Source organism: Lynx canadensis, chromosome C2 (assembly GCF_007474595.2).
Source record: "Lynx canadensis isolate LIC74 chromosome C2, mLynCan4.pri.v2, whole genome shotgun sequence".
NCBI lineage: Eukaryota > Metazoa > Chordata > Mammalia > Carnivora > Felidae > Lynx > Lynx canadensis.
In genome coordinates, this window is record NC_044311.2 from 71,323,803 (window position 1) to 71,340,804 (window position 17,002).

General features: G+C 35.1%; 1 protein-coding gene across 2 annotated transcripts in view; it reads left to right on the top strand.

The window, feature by feature from the left end:
• The window catches only part of PIK3CA (phosphatidylinositol-4,5-bisphosphate 3-kinase catalytic subunit alpha), a 79,381-nt gene that overhangs the window by 51,152 nt on the left and 11,227 nt on the right, over positions 1 to 17,002 (top strand). For both annotated transcript variants that reach the window (XM_030330625.1, XM_030330626.1), the window contains exons 6-14: positions 849 to 934; positions 6,845 to 6,950; positions 7,461 to 7,613; positions 7,700 to 7,834; positions 12,526 to 12,650; positions 13,993 to 14,074; positions 14,403 to 14,567; positions 14,790 to 14,893; positions 16,683 to 16,854. In XM_030330625.1, coding sequence (XP_030186485.1) covers positions 849 to 934; positions 6,845 to 6,950; positions 7,461 to 7,613; positions 7,700 to 7,834; positions 12,526 to 12,650; positions 13,993 to 14,074; positions 14,403 to 14,567; positions 14,790 to 14,893; positions 16,683 to 16,854 — 1,128 coding nt within the window. The remainder of the gene's footprint in view (positions 1 to 848; positions 935 to 6,844; positions 6,951 to 7,460; positions 7,614 to 7,699; positions 7,835 to 12,525; positions 12,651 to 13,992; positions 14,075 to 14,402; positions 14,568 to 14,789; positions 14,894 to 16,682; positions 16,855 to 17,002) is intronic.

Sequence of the window (17,002 nt, forward strand, 5' to 3'; positions counted from 1 at the left end):
TCTTATATAAATTATTTTACATAAACTTTTTTTTTTTAATTTTTTTTTTCAATGTTTATTTATTTTTGGGACAGAGAGAGACAGAGCATGAACGGGGGAGGGGCAGAGAGAGAGGGAGACACAGAATCTGAAACAGGCTCCAGGCTCTGAGCCATCAGCCCAGAGCCCGACGCGGGGCTCGAACTCACGGACCGCGAGATCGTGACCTGGCTGAAGTCGGACGCTTAACCGACTGCGCCACCCAGGCGCCCCTACATAAACTTTTTAACTGCGTTGTATATAATAATCTGTTGACCCACACTGTGTTTCAGAGAGCTACAGTACTGCTCCTCTGCCTTAGCTATTGCACAGTGTACAGTCCTTTTTCTGCAATTCTAATATCCATAATTCTAATATTCTAATAATTCTAATTTCCATAAATCTAAGTTCTTAAAACCAAGTGTTTACAGAATTCATTTGTCAGCAAAACCTGACCCAACCTGAAACAGGAATTTTTATAGTCTTTTTATATCCCAGTTAGTATAAATATTAATGTGATTTGTTGCAGAAATATTAATGTCTTTATGGAGTGCTGTTCCAGCTGTTAAGAATATGAAGTAATATTTAGTATATGTACTAATTTATCTTCCTAAAATATGAAAAACTCTAAATTACATACCTTATTATATATGTGAAGGGAGAACAGAAAAGCTATATCTGAACAGAAACCTCTAATAGATTCTTCATTTATATCAGTTACATTATTTTACTATTGGTTCTGTAGTGTGTGTGTGTGTGTGTGTGTGCATGCCCGCGTGTATTATGTTTGTATATATTTGTATACACATACTTTTTTTTTTCTTTTTAAGATCTATGTTCGAACAGGTATCTATCATGGAGGAGAACCCTTATGTGATAATGTGAACACTCAAAGAGTACCTTGTTCTAATCCCAGGTAAGGAAGCCCTGTTAGTGTTTAGCAATGTAATCAATACAAGAAGCATTTTTTTTTTTTTTGGCATCATTAGTTTTATACAACTCATATAAATTACCAGACACTTACATATAGAACATAAGGTCTTTCGGTCAAATGAGTATCAGTCACAAGATCACTTTATGGAGTCTCTGTAAAATTTTATGTGAAAGACTTTTGTGATTCTCTCTTTCCATTATATCAAGTAGAAAACAGAATATGGTTACATTTTGTACCATGATGATTCCCCACCTTAGATCTAAATGCTAAATAAACCTAGCATTTTATTCATCTCTCCATTTCCATTTCCATTAAGAAGAAGTGAGAGTTGGCAGACAACTGCAGAGCTAGACTACTCTGAGGCACTCACATCACTCACAGGAATAGGTATTTATGACATTCAAATGAAGAGTCTTTGGGAACAAATCAGTTTCTTAGAAGGAGGGGAAGTTTTAAGGAACATTTTAAATGATTACTGCCTAGATATAATGAAGAAATAAAAGGTAATATAATCCAACAGTTTGCCATACTGCCATTTCTTTGGCTCTTTGTGGAATGATTTGGGAATTAAGAATCTACCCATGGGGGCAGGGCGCCTGAGTGGCTCAGTCGGTTGAGCGTCCGACTTCTGCTCAGGTCATGATCTCACAGTCTGTGGGTTCGAGCCCCGCGTCAGGCTCTGTGCTGACAGCTCAGAGCCTGGAGCCTGTTTCCAATCCTGTGTCTCCCTTTCTCTCTGCCCCTCCCCCAGTCTCACTTTGTCTCACTCTGTCTCTCAAAAATAAATATTAAAAAAAAAATTTTTTTTAAAAAGAATCTACCCATGAATATAATAGAAATATTTTAAGAGCACTCAGATTGTTATTAAGATTAAAGATGGATTTTTGTAGACTAGCAATAAAGACAACTAGTAAAACATCCAGAAGTAAATTTTATAATGAATTTAGACTGAATTCTAGAAGAGTCCAGAAAATGTTCTGGTCTTGTACTTAATTAAGCTGCTGGATGTGGCCATCATTCTAGGGCTTAGGTGATATACAAAGAGATGATAGCCTTCTCTACCAGGAAGAAGTGAAATAGTTCCTTGCCCTACCTGAACAATTGTCAGTCAGAAAACACATCATTTAAGTTAGATTGCACTGTGAAACAAACAACTACAGAATCTTTTAAAATTTTGTTATAACAGCAAAAGTTTATTTCCCATCCACACTGCATGTCTGTCACAGGTTGGGTGGGGTGGTTGTGTGAGGAAGAGAAAAACAATGAGGAAATAATGGCCAAAAATTTTCTAAATTTTTTGAAACCTATAAACAATCTAAGGAGTTCAACAATCCCAAGCAAAGACCCCAAAATAATATTGGGTAGATCTATCCTAGTTGTTTCAAGTATCAAAAGTAAATAAACTAGTTTTATAAAAGTAGAAGGTAAATTTGTTTAATAATACAAGATTAAAAGCTCAAAATTTTAGTAAATTAACTATTTAGAAAGGACTTTCATTTGATTATCTTTTCTTGAAGAATTCCCTAGTTTAGAACAATAGACTAGTGTCTCTGATGACCATAGATGCAAAAAATCCTTAACAAATATTAGCAAACCAAATCCAACAATACATTTTTAAAAAGTCATTCACAGGGTCAGGGCACCAGGGTGACTCAGTCAAATTAGTGTCCAACTCTTGATTTCAGTTCAAGGTTATGGTCTCGAGGTTCATGGGTTCAGGTGGCACAGAGCCTGTTTGGGATATTCTCTCTCTCTCTCTCTCTCTCTCTCTCTCTCTCTGTCTCTATCTCAAAATAAGTAAACTTAAAAAAAAAAATTCCCTACAATCAAGTGAGATTTATTCCTGGGATGCAAGGGGTTCCGTAGTTGCAGATCAATCAACGTGATACTTCACATCATTAAGAGAAAGGATAAAAACCATATGATCACTTTAACAGATGCAGAAAAACCATTTGAGAAGGTACAACATCCATTCATGATAAAAACACTCAACAAAGTAGGTTTAGAGGGTACTTACCTCAGCATAATAAAGACCATCTATAGAAAACCTACAGTTAACATCATACTCAATGGTAAAAAATTGAGGTCTTTCCCCCTAAGATCAGGAACAAGACAAGGATGTTCAGTCTCACCACTTTTAGTCAACATAGTACTGGAAGTCCTAGACACAGTAATCATTCAAAAAAAAAAAAAAAAAAGGAATACAAGGTATCCATATTGGCAAGGAAGAAGTAAAACTTCCACTATTTGCAAATGACATGATACTATATATAGAAAATCCTAAAGACTCTAGCCAACAGACCCGTAGAACTAATAAATTAATTCAGTAAGGTCACAGGACACAAAATCAGTGTACAGAAATCTGGTGGATTTCTGTACATCAATAATGAAGCAACAGCAGGAGAAAGTAAGAAAGCAGTCCCATTTACAGTTGTACCAAAAATAATAAAATACCTAGGAATAAACTTAACCAAAGAGGTGAAAGACCTTTCTCTGAAAACTATAAAACATTGTTAAAAGAAATTGGAGATGACACAAACAAATGGAAAGATATTCCATGGTCAGGAATTAGGAGAAAAAATATTGTTAAAATGTCCATACTACCCAAAGAATCTTCCTCAAAAAAATTAAAAAGAGAACTGCCTTATGACCTAGTAATCCCACTACTGGCATTTACCCAAAGAATATGAAAACACTAATTTGAAAAGATCTGTGCACCCCTGTGTTTATAGCAGCATTATTTACCATACACCAATTATGGAAACAACTCAAGTGTCCATCAATAGATGAATGGCTAAAGAAGATGTGGTATATATATACAATGGAGTAGTATTCAGCCATAAAAAAAAAAAAAAAGAATGAAGTCTTGCCATTTGCAGCAACGTGGATGGAGCTAGAAAGTATAGTGCTAAGTGAAGTAAGTCAGAGAAAGACAAATACCATATGATTTCACTCATATGGAATTTAAGAAACAAAACAAATGAACCAAGGAGGGGAAAGATGCAAACCAAGAAACAGACTCTTAACCATAGAGAACAGACAGGGTTACCAGAGGGGAGGTCGTGGGGAGATGGGAGAAATAGAGGATAGGGATTAAGAATACAGTCATCATGATGAGCACTGAGTACTGCATAAAATTTTGAATCACTATATTGTATGCCTGAAACTGATATAACAGTGTATGTTAACTATATTGGATTAAAATAAAAAATATTTTGGGGCGCCTGGGTGGCTCAGTCGGTTGAGTGTCCGACTTCAGCTCGGGTCATGATCTCGCAGTTCGTGAGTTCAAGCCCCGTGTCTGGCTCTGTGCTGACAGCTCAGAGCCTGAAGCCTGCTTCTGATTCTGTGTCTCCCTCTCTCTGCCCCTTCCCCACTCATGCTCCGTCTCTCTCTGTCTCTCAAAAATGAATAAATGTTAAAAAAAAAAAATTATAAATAAATAATACTTTAAAAAAATTCTCTGGTTAAAGGGTAAAATCTATATGGTAGTAGTATGAGGATTTAAGTAGATTTTTTTTAACTTTTCTGTATTTACGGAATTAAAGTCAAGGATAAAAGAATATGAAGTTATTGGAAAGGTAGAAAAGTAGATTTTTTAAAAATTCTTACTGAGATTAAGTGATTGTTCCAAATCCATGCTTCCCATATATGAGATAAACTAGATACATAATGCTTTCTTCATATAGGTTACCAGTTCTCTCCCAAAATCAAAACCAGTTTGGACTATATATATCAAACCATTGCATAAAAATAAAGAACTTAATTGGTGTTTGCACACACGTCTATATGGACTTTAGAGAAACAGAGAAACATACTTTAGTCAATTAGCATAGTATTGAACAACTACACTCATAGGATATATCTCTCTTAGAAAGTGTGTGGAATATTCCTCATTAATTATGAGCAATTCTAAAGATTTAGAAGTAATAAAAACAGGTACATTTAAGTACCTGTGTCTTTAATTTTTCTTAAATTACTGTAGACTTGTCAAAACCCACGGTATTTCTTCTGCCTATAATTATTGTTTCTTTTCCCTTTAGAATTCCTCATTACTAAATTCTCCCATTAAATGTAAGCTTTCTCTGCATCAAAAGACCGTATTGTTTTCATCTTTGCCCATAAATAGCACTTATTTTATTGATAAAGTTTATACCCTAGTTTGGCTAATTAAAAATAGAATTTCATAGAGTTATGAAAAAGCGTATTGAAAAATTTTCTTGGTTAATATCTAGCACTTGAGCGTTTACCATGGACCAGTTACTATTCTGATCACTTTATTTGTGTTATCTGACTGAGCCAGTCAGGCGCCCCTTCACTTGTGTTATCTCATTTGATTTTCACAACAACCTTATAGAGTAAATACTGTTATTAGTCTCATTCCACAGATGAGAAAACAGACAAAAGCAAGGGCTACACATTTAATAAAATAGTAGAAATAAGATTCTATTCAACTTAGTCTGACTTCTGAGTTTATAACTGGTAGCTGTTGCTATAATGTTTCGTAGCTATTGCTATATTGTTTCAAAACAAAACAATATGTTATACTTGGCTCTTTACAAATATGTCCAACAAGGGGCGCCTGGGTGGCGCAGTCGGTTAAGCGTCCGACTTCAGCCGGGTCACGATCTTGCGGTGCGTGAGTTCGAGCCCCGCATCAGGCTCTGGGCTGATGGCTCAGAGCCTGGAGCCTGTTTCCGATTCTGTGTCTCCCTCTCTCTCTGCCCCTCCCCCATTCATGCTCTGTCTCTCTCTGTCCCAAAAATAAATAAACGTTGAAAAAAAAAAATTTAAAAAAAAAAAAAATATGTCCAACAAAATAGACATAATTTCACATGTAATATCCAGTAAATTGAAAGGAGTTTATCATAAATATTTGAGTAATTTTTTATCATCACTTTCTATAGCAACTTTTAATTCTTTCCTTATTATGAATGTTAAGTATTACCTCTCGTGAAGGAGTTATGTTCAACTTCAAATACTTCTGCTTTCATGTCCTTCATTTTATTAACATGCTGTCTTATTTAAGGGTTCTTCCGAGTAACATTACACCATATATAAGAGTAAATATGATTGTAATCATAATAGGAAATCTCACGCTTCTTGTTTAGTTTCTGTGTGCCTTTTCTATAAGCTGGTTTGTTTTTAATTTTTTTTTTTTACTAAAGTGTAGCACAAATGCATACAAATATATAAATCTAATTGTATGTTTCTTTGACTTTTCACAAAGTTAATACCCATTTAACCACCATGCTGGTGAAGACATAGAACATTTACCAGAAATATGACATTGCCCCTTCCCATTAACCTTCTCACCTCCCTAGACAACTACTATCCTGACTTCTAACATTGTTCATTTGAACTGTTTTTGAATTGTATCTAAATGTACTCAAGGCACCAATTTTCTTCTGTGTCTAGCTTCTTTCACTCATGTTTGTAAGATTTCATCCATATTGTAAGTAACATGTTTATTTCCATTGCTGTATAGTATACCATTATGTGACTATCCTGCAATTTATTCCACTTTTGGACATTTGGACAGTTTGTATTTGGGGGATATTTGCCAATACTCAAATACTCATCACTCCACAGTATATGAGATTTCCTGATTTCCTGATTTCCCGTTACTACATATCCTTAACCACATCCTTACCTTAGTGATATCTCCATGGTGTTTTATTTTGCATTTTCTGCATGGTAAATAATATTGACTACTTTTTTATGTTTATCGGCCGTTTGGATATGACCTTGTGAAGGATGCCTGTTCCAGTTGATCTCCAGCCTGCTTTTCATTTGATTTCTCTTTTTCTTGATGATTTGTAGGAGTCATTTATATACTCTGAATGAAGCCTTTTTATGGTAAATTATTTTTTCCTTTAACATTTTACATAGGTGGAATGAATGGCTAAATTACGATATATACATTCCTGATCTTCCTCGTGCTGCTCGACTTTGCCTTTCCATTTGTTCTGTTAAAGGCCGAAAGGGTGCTAAAGAGGTAAAGTATTTCAGAAAGAATAATTATATTTACTTCTAAAAGCTCCTAATTATAACTGCTGATTTGAATTTTTATCAAGAAATGGATTTTTTCGTCATTTAAAAATTGATCAAATATTTTAAAATTTTTAATAAATGAATGTGTCTAAGAGTAAGTACCTTTGGAGAGCTTCCCGAATTTATTTATGATGAGTATTTCCTGAGTTCACACTGATACAATTTTTTAAACATGCAAAGTGACTGCACACAAATACCTGTTAAATGACCACATGCTAATGTCTTCCTGGCTTGCTTTGGTTCATGTTACTTACTCATAAGTAAGGAAAAATACGTGTAATTTCAAATGGGGAAACAGAGAGTGCTTATACTTTCAAAAAAATTAATATGGCTTATTATAGATATCATTGTAATGATTAGTTATTGAATTCTTTCTGGGAAAGAAAAGTGTTTTGAAATGCATTTTATAATTTAATCCACAGAGTAGTGAATACTTTTCTCTGTGTTTTTTAAGGAACACTGTCCATTGGCCTGGGGAAATATAAACTTGTTTGATTACACAGATACTCTAGTATCTGGAAAAATGGCTTTGAATCTTTGGCCAGTACCTCATGGATTAGAAGATTTGCTGAACCCTATTGGTGTTACTGGGTCAAATCCAAATAAAGTAAGCTTTTTATTATCATAAGTTAGAATTTTTCTTTCATTACAGTCAAGCATAATATATATGATAACTTTTATTCCATCTCTTAGGAAACCCCATGCTTAGAGTTGGAGTTTGACTGGTTCAGCAGTGTGGTAAAGTTCCCAGATATGTCAGTGATTGAAGAGCATGCCAACTGGTCTGTGTCTCGAGAAGCAGGATTTAGTTATTCCCATGCAGGACTGGTAAGGCAAATCACTGAGTTTTCTTAGCTCCTATGGGCTCTCAGACGGTATTGCGATATAATCCCATTCTCCATATGCTAATACTTTTACTGCAGCTCTTCCTCTTCTTAGTTTATTGAGCCCTCCTGCTTTCACTTAATAAGTATTTATTGAATGTAAACTATATGTTTATATTTATCGTATGAAAGGTACTGAGTAATAAAGTTGTGACCTAAAGAGACCTCCATTGTGTATGCAGTCTAATGGTAAAAATAGACATCAGAGTGGTAAAATCAGAAATAAAAGATTATAAATCATGGTTAAGTGCTATGAAGGAAAAGTCAATAGTGTGCCAAGAATGACTACAGAGGGTGGGGGGGAAAATCTAATATATATTGGATTCAAGAAAGAACTTATTTCTCTGAGATAGTAACTTTGAAGTTGAAACAAAAGTATGAGTATGTTGTTAGCTGAGCTTGGAAGCAGAGGAAATAACTTTACCACCATACTCCAGATTGCCTAGAGAAATTACATATAAAATGGAGTTTAAATATGGATCAAGTTGTCTCATCTTGGCCATTACTTTGGAACCACCATATACCTGGGTTTAAGAACCACTAACTCTCTACTATATCTCAAGGGCAAAGGTGTCAGTGCTAGGAGAAAAGGTTATTTTTGCTCTTTGTTGTCTCTTTCCCTAGTTCCAAATTTATCACTTTTTCTTTGGCCTGGTTTTACATTAAGATAGACCAATCAATGAATATGGGGTCAAGAGGTCCTGAAATATGCCTACCTGAATAACGGCAATACCCAGGGCCAGCTAGAATCCTGCACTGAGGAACTTTATTAGTTTACAGCTATGTTCTCAGTAAGGAGTTTACAAATCCCTTTTGTAAACTGATTAATAATAATCATAACTGGGGTGCCTGGGTGGCTCAGTCTTAAGCATCTGACTTCAGCTCAGGTCATGATCTCACAGTTCATGGGTTCAAGCCCCGCACCAGGCTCTGTGCTGACAGCTCGGAACCTGGCCTGCTTTGGATTCTGTGTCCCCTTCTCTCTCTGCCCCTCGCTCGCTCGCTCTCTGTCTCTCTCATAAATAAATAAACATTAAAAAAAGAATCATAATCATAACCTTCCTGCCTGTATACTTTCAGACACATGTAGCAGGCGTTTTGGTAAGTACAAATTAATTTAAAATCATCACTGAATTCTATCAGATACTAAAAGTACAATTAGCTTTTTTCACATTAAAAAGGAATTAATTTTCTTGGGGCACTTGGGTGGCTCAATCCATTAAGCGTCTAGCTCTTGATTTCAGCTCAGGTCATGAGCTCACAGTTAGTGGGATTGAGCCCTGTGTCAGGCTTCATGGTGAGAGTGCAGATCCTGCTTGGGATTCTCTCTTTTCCCTGTCTCTCTGCCCCTCCCCTGCTTGTGCTGTCTCTCTCAGAATACATAAACTGTTTTTTAGAAAAGGAATTCTTTTTCTTGAAAAATGTAGCTACTATTTTGTCAGTTTAATTTCTTGTTGATAATTGCTGACATTTGTCAAGTGCTTACTGTGTACCAAAAGTCATACCAATCACTTTTTCACATTTTATCTCATTTAACCTCAAAAGCAGTCTCTATGAAGGTAGGTACTATTATAATCCCTGTTTTACCAGTAAGGAAACAGGCTTAAGTTTAACTTCTCCAATGTCACTGTTTAATAAGTATTGAGACTCTCTTAACTCTTCTGCTATAACTGAACAAGAACTCCTTAATTTTGAAATTGGGATTGAAATATTGATGAGCATTCATTCCCATAAAATGTCCCTAGTCCTGTCTGATTAGGTATACCTATAAACCATTTGAATTATCAGAGTCAAGTTCACTTTAAAACTCATTGATTTCCCATTTTATTCATACATTCATCACTGAATTCAGTTTACCATCAGAGTCTGTTGTGCCAATTAGCTTTTGACATTTTGTTTTGTTTTCTTTTTTGAGCAGTTCTAACTCTTTGTAAGGATTAATATTTTATTACTCTTTTCTTTCTGGGAAGAATTTTTTCTTTAAAGGAAAAAGAAAAATTTTTTATTTTTATTATAGAATAAAACTGGGTCAGTTTTTCAGTTACCATTGGGTCTGTTGAAAACTTTTATAAATCTAGGATACAAATGATACCCCAAAGGTCCTGGGAGGTAGAGGGGACAAATTCACCCCAGTCGAGAACCACTACTCCGGTCTCTAATGTTGACAGTAAATTGATCATATAGGTTAAACATCAGGTAACAATATCTTAGATGAATTTTCTCAAACTCAAGAAATGGTGAGTGAACAACATATTAACAAGAACAGAAAGGGAATGTGATATTCACAGTCATTCAACAGGAATAATCTCATCACACAATATTTTTTTTTACAAGAACCTGGACCATGCCTTATCCTTCTTCCAGTTTTAATGATGCTGTACACTAAAATTTACCTGATAACACTTTTTAAGTGAAGAAACATCACAGGCAAGTGTGTATACAAAGATGATTGAAGGAAAAAGGTGACGTAGAAATTTTTTAATTTCTTGGATTACTGTCCGAGTTTTCAAAAGTAATACATTTTGACAATTCAAGTACAAGAAGAAAAACCAGAAGTAATGATAAGCTAGAACTTATTAGCTATCTATTTGAAATTAGGAATCAGTATATACTGATAAATTATGTATGTTCCAGGTTTTTGCATGACCGTTGATGAGCAAGGAGTTAGTGGCATTCAAAGTATGTTGCCCATTTTGGATTATGAATTTAGTTTTACTGTGTTTAATTTCTTTTTTTTTTAATGTTTTATTTTTGTTTATTAATGGTTTTTAATGTTTTATTTTTGAGTGAGAGAAAGAGTGAGAGAGACAGTGTGAGTGCAGGAGGGGCAGAGAGAGAGGGAGACATAGAGTCCAAAGCAGGCTTCAGGCTCTGAGCTGTCAACATAGGTAGAGCCCATTGCATGGCTTAAGCCCATGAGTCCACTTGTGAGATCATGACCGGAGCCATAGTTGGACGCTCAACCAACTGAGCCACCCAGGCTCCCCTACTGTGTTTAAATTCTTAATAAGATGTCTAATAAAATTGTTTTTCACAATTGTTTTTCACAAAGCTTTTTCACAAAGCTTTTTCACAGTTGTTTATTCTGTAAGTTATTTTGAATTAAAAGTAAAAGCAGATAAAAATAAGCAAATAATATTGAGTACATTGGACCAAGATGATAAATGATAATGACAAATGACAATGATGACTTTTCCTGGTGAATTGAGGGTTAAGTATTTATTATCTCTTACCTGGAGTATTATAATAGCCTAAATGGTCTTCCTCAGTCCACAGAGCAGCCAGAATAACCTTTATGAAACAAATCAAATCATGATATTTATCCTTTAAATAGCTTTCACTAAAAAAAAAAAAAATCCAGACATTTCATCCTGATTTGCAAGTTTTACATGCTCTGAACAGACCTCCTGTCTCTCCTCCCCCTCATCTACTAGGCTTCAGGCTTACAGATCTTCCTGCCAAACTCCTCTCCTTGGGTCACTTTCACTGTTTCCTCCATCTGCAGTTGTCTTTTCCTTCATCTAAGTGTGGATGGCTCTTCCTTGTCATTTGGATCACAAACTAAATATTCCCTTCTCAGAGGCCATTTCCAAACACCCAGTGTGACATGCCCACTCAGTCATTCTCCGTTACATCACCCAGAGTATATCAACTCTCGAATATTTTTCTTATTTGTTCATTGAATTTTTTCACTATAATGGACGCCCTGTTAGTGCAGGTTCTTTTATTATTTAAGACCCCAGCAGGAAGAACAAAACAAGGCACAGAGTACATGTTTTAATATTTGTTGATGGACATGTGCCAATGATATTTCTGTGAACTATTATATAAAAACAATATTTAAATGTTAGTATAATGTTAACAAATGTTAATAAAAACCAAGTAGCATGGATGCCTGTTTTCATTTTTAGCCATTGGGGATATGTGTAACCCATTCGAAGGAATGTATATATGTTTTCATAATAAATTAATATAAATTCAGAATTATTCATTATGCAGTTAATATATCTGTATTTAAAGGAAATAAATACATTACTTGGAATCTTGGAATTATACTAAAAGTTATAGTGTTTTCATTTTAGTTTCTGAACACTTAACGTTCAGTGTTTTAATAGGGGTTTTTCTTTTCCTTTTTCTCTTATTTTTACCTTTTAAATTTGAAAGCCTTGCAGTGATTATAAGGATATACTCAAGCAAAGATTAGGAATAAAATAAATTCTTAGGAAAGAATTTACATTTTTATTTTATTATTTTACTATTGTTTATTTCCATTCCAGAAACATGAGCAGATTAGTTAATAGAATACTAGGAAGGGGTCTCACCAGTAAGACAAATTATTTACTGCTACCCCCTAGTATCCCAGTCTGGGCTTATCCTTGACTAATTTGGCAGTTACTGTTCTGTGGTTGGTGGTAATGTTAACTTAGTAAGATACTGGATTTGTTCCACAAATACTGCCTTAAGTTGATTCTTTCCTGTCCCTGAAAATAAAGTCTTGTGATGAGAATAAACTGTTTCACAACAGTTAATAAGCAATTTAAAGTTATTGGCACTTTTCTTTTTTTGTAGATCACTCATGAATCCAGGGGAAAATATGGCAAAGAAAATCATATAAGATATTACTTTATTTTACAGAGTAACAGACTAGCTAGAGACAACGAATTAAGAGAAAATGATAAAGAACAGCTCCGAGCAATTTGTACCCGAGATCCTCTATCTGAAATCACTGAGCAAGAGAAAGATTTTCTGTGGAGCCACAGGTAAATGTTAAAATGGAGATTCCCTGTTTCTTCTATTAAGGAGAAAGAACTGATTTTGGCTTATCTTACAGATTCTGTCATACCTGTTAAAGTACATAAAGCATAATTTACATGACTTTTTTATTATAAACATTATTCTTTTTAAAGCTGTGGATGAGGATCAGTATTTCTAGCAAACCACGCTCCTTTGGTACTAACCTTGAATCTTAAACCCTTGAAGCCTTTTTTAAAATTCTAAATCCCTAATAGCACTTTTTTAGGATTTGGTTTTTGGAGCTTTTTTTTTTCAACGTTTATTTTTTTTTTTATTTTTGGGACAGAGAGAGACAGAGCATGAACGGGGGAGGGGCAGAGAGAGAGGGAGACACAGAATCGGAAACAGGCTCCAGGCTCTGAGCCATCAGCCCAGAGCCTGACGTGGGGCTCGAACTCACGGACCGCGAGATCGTGACCTGGCTGAAGTCGGACGCTTAACCGACTGCGCCACCCAGGCGCCCCGGTTTTTGGAGCTTTTTTTTAATGAAATTCAAGATCCAAAAAAAAAACTAGTAGTTTTAGATCAATTTAGTTGTGATTTAGTTGGTCTAGATATTTCCATTTTAAGGCATTCCTTCCATTTTTTTTTCTTATACCTCCTCAAAGTAATAGTGCAGTGCTTTATTTTCACTTATGAAGAAATTATCCCACTACTTGGAAAGTATACAGTGGTTTATTTAAATAAAGCAGTTGCAGTGCATTTCTGCAGAAATTTTGTCCAGCGACTTAACAGTAGAACTGGTGACTCTTTGCATGGTTTCTGTTGCATAAGTAGGTAAATTAAAAGAGCTATATAAAGAGTGTTATGAGGGGCGCGTGGGTGGCTCAGTCGGTTGAGCGTCCGACTTCAGCTCAGGTCACGATCTCGCGGTCCATGAGTTTGAGCCCCGCGTCAGGCTCTGGGCTGATGGCTCAGAGTCTGGAGCCTGCTTCTGGTTCTGTGTCTCCCTCTCTGTCTGCCCTTCCCCCGTTCATGCTCTGTCTCTCTCTGTCTCAAAAATAAATAAATGTTAAAAAAAAAAAAAGTTATGAAATAAAATCATAATTTTTTCTAAGTATTTGTCTTCCATTTGGATTTTTCTTTTGTCTTCCTTGCCATTATAACTATGTCTAAGGATACATGTACGTATATATGCAACTATAGTGTTAAACACTGATTTCTTTTGATTTTAAGGAAGGCTAGTAATGGTGAGTTTTAAAAGTGTTTGGAACTTCTTAAAGATTACATAGTTGAAGATTTAGATGTGTAGGCCTTTTGAATAACATGCAGAAATGTTTTTTGTTTTGTTTTGTCTTTTCCACACAGACACTATTGTGTAACTATCCCTGAAATTCTACCCAAACTTCTTCTGTCTGTTAAATGGAATTCTAGAGATGAAGTAGCTCAGGTAAATGCATGTTGGAGATTACGGAATAACTGTTGTATAAAATTGGTATGTTGTTCAAATCATTTTCTCTCAGAAAGTCTGCATAAATGTAAGAGGTGAAATAGACTATGTTTTATATTAATAACTGTAATATGGTGGAGAAAAATACCATTCAAACTGCTTCTACTGATAAAATTAATTAGAATTGAACATTTTAAGCACTGAATTCATGAGAAGAGCTCTTATCTAAACCAATTTTAAAATAAGAAATTAAGACAGTGTCTTAACAGCATTCACTCACAACTATCCTATGCTTTTTAAATACGATTTATTGTCTTTCTTATAACAGATGTACTGCTTAGTAAAAGATTGGCCTCCAATCAAACCTGAACAGGCAATGGAGCTTCTGGATTGTAATTACCCAGATCCTATGGTTCGAGGTTTTGCTGTTCGATGCTTGGAAAAATACTTAACAGATGACAAGCTTTCTCAGTACTTAATTCAGCTAGTACAGGTAAAATAATGTAAAATAGAAAAATAGTGTTTTATTCTAAATCTGTGCAACTTTACCCAAACCGTGGATCTTTATCTACCCTGGTTTTATGCTTTTTTAAAAATCAGTTTTATTATCAGTAGTGACTACTTGCTTTCTAAAAAATTCTCTGTAAATCTAACCATGCAAAAACTGACCCTGATTAACGCAAAGTTGTTTTTATGTTTGTGTTTAATCACATAGGTCCTAAAATATGAACAGTATTTGGATAACCTGCTTGTGAGATTTTTACTCAAGAAAGCATTGACTAATCAAAGGATTGGGCACTTTTTCTTTTGGCATTTAAAGTAAGTCACGCTATTTTCCCATTAAATTCTTAGGTATATATTACTTGCTTTCTTAATAGATCTATAAATATTCGTTACTTATATACTGTTGTTTTGTTTGTCTGGAAGACTATTCCATAATGAAAGTATATTTGTAAGCTTCCCCTCAGGTTTTTTTCATTTAAAAAAAAAATTTTTTTTTAATGTTTATTTATTTTTGAGACAGAGAGAGACAGAGCATGAACGGGAGGGGCAGAGAGAGAGGAAGGCACAGAATCCGAAGCAGGCTCCAGGCTCTGAGCTGTCAGCACAGAGCCCAACGCAGGGCTCGAACTCACGAACCGTGAGATCACGACCTGAGCTGAAGTCAGACGTTCAACCGACTGAGCCACCCAGGCGCCCCTCCCCTCAAATTTTTAAATAAGCAATAAAATTCAAACTGAATTTTATACAGAAATTAGAGCTGAAATATTTTTAAAGACTTATATTTTTCTTTAAGCAAAACAAAATTTGCTAGATTAATATTGCTTAATATTGCAGTTGGTTTCATTGTATGTGTGGATTAAAATACCCAAAATTAAAAAAAAAGATCCTACCTCAGAATTCAGAACAATAATATAAAAATCCCAAGTTTCTTACTAGAAAACAAGCAAACAAGCTAATTAAGAATAAAAAGTATTTTGTAGAATATGATCTAATACTCAGTGTCATCACAAGTCATACACTGTTTTCTAAATTTAGAAAGATTTAAAATTAACTTGATATCTTTATAATTAACCTGATTTTTTTAATGTTAAAATGAATCAAAGGTGGAATCTTGAAGCTAGGTCTAAAATAACTTAAATTCAAAGACAGTATAGAAAAGGTGCATGTATGCCAGAAGAGTTAAATAGTACTCACTGAGCTCTTCACTCCCTCCCTATTCGTTTTATTACTTTTGTGCCTAATTTACTTTTTTTTCATGTTTATATTTTTTTTAAGTTTTTATTTAAATTCCAGTTAACATGCAGTGTGTATTAGTTTCAGGTATACAGTATGTACAATGTGGTGATTAAGCACTTCCATACAATACCCAGTGCTCATCACAGCCAGTGCTCTCCTTAATCCCCATGCATCTAACCCATCCCCCCCCACCCCCGCTCACCTCCTCTCTGGTAGCCATCAGTTCTATATAGTTAATAGATTTTGTGCTGACATTAGTAAATGAAAAGTAGTTGAAATAGGCCTAAAATCTAGTTTATTAAATTCACAATTCCAGGAATGATCTTAAACTCTTGATTATTTTTGCTTACAAGTGATAGGTTTTGAATCACTTTATTGTTAGTATGATTATAACATTTATTGGATTTCAGAAATGGGTTTTCTTATTTTCTTAAAAGCGATTATATACGTATACTCATTTAAGACCACATAGCGGCATCTGGGTGGCTCAGTTGGTTAAGCATCTGATTTTGGCTCCGGTCATGATCTTGTAGTTTGTGGGTTCGAGCCACACATCAGGCTCTGTGCTGACAGCTCAGAGCCTGGAGCCTGCTTCAGGTTCTGTGTCTCCCTCTGTCTCTGCCCCTCCCCCACTTGCACGTGCGTGCGTGTGTGTGTGTGTGTGTGTGTGTGCATGTGCGCACGCGCACTCTCTTTCTCTCAAAAATATTAAATAATTTTTTTAACAGTAAACATTTAAAAATTTTTAAAGGACCATGTATATATATATAATGTGTGTGCGCATATGTGCACGTGCGTGCGTGTGTGTGTGTGTGTGTGTGTATGGGTTTCTTTTTTTTTTTTTTTTAATCTTACACTGTTCTTTTAGATCTGAGATGCACAATAAAACAGTTAGTCAGAGGTTTGGCCTGCTTTTGGAGTCGTATTGTCGTGCATGTGGGATGTATTTGAAGCACCTAAATAGGCAAGTTGAAGCTATGGAAAAGCTCATTAACTTAACTGACATTCTCAAACAAGAAAAGAAGGATGAAACACAAAAGGTATGTGACTCTTTAGATTGCTTTTGAGACCCTTCATTGCAGTGGGGCAAGGTAATTTGAGAGTCCGATGTAGATGCAGATTGTGAACATCAGAATCAAGCATATCAGGATTTGGATCCATGTTCCACCGCCTCTCAGCTATGTAATG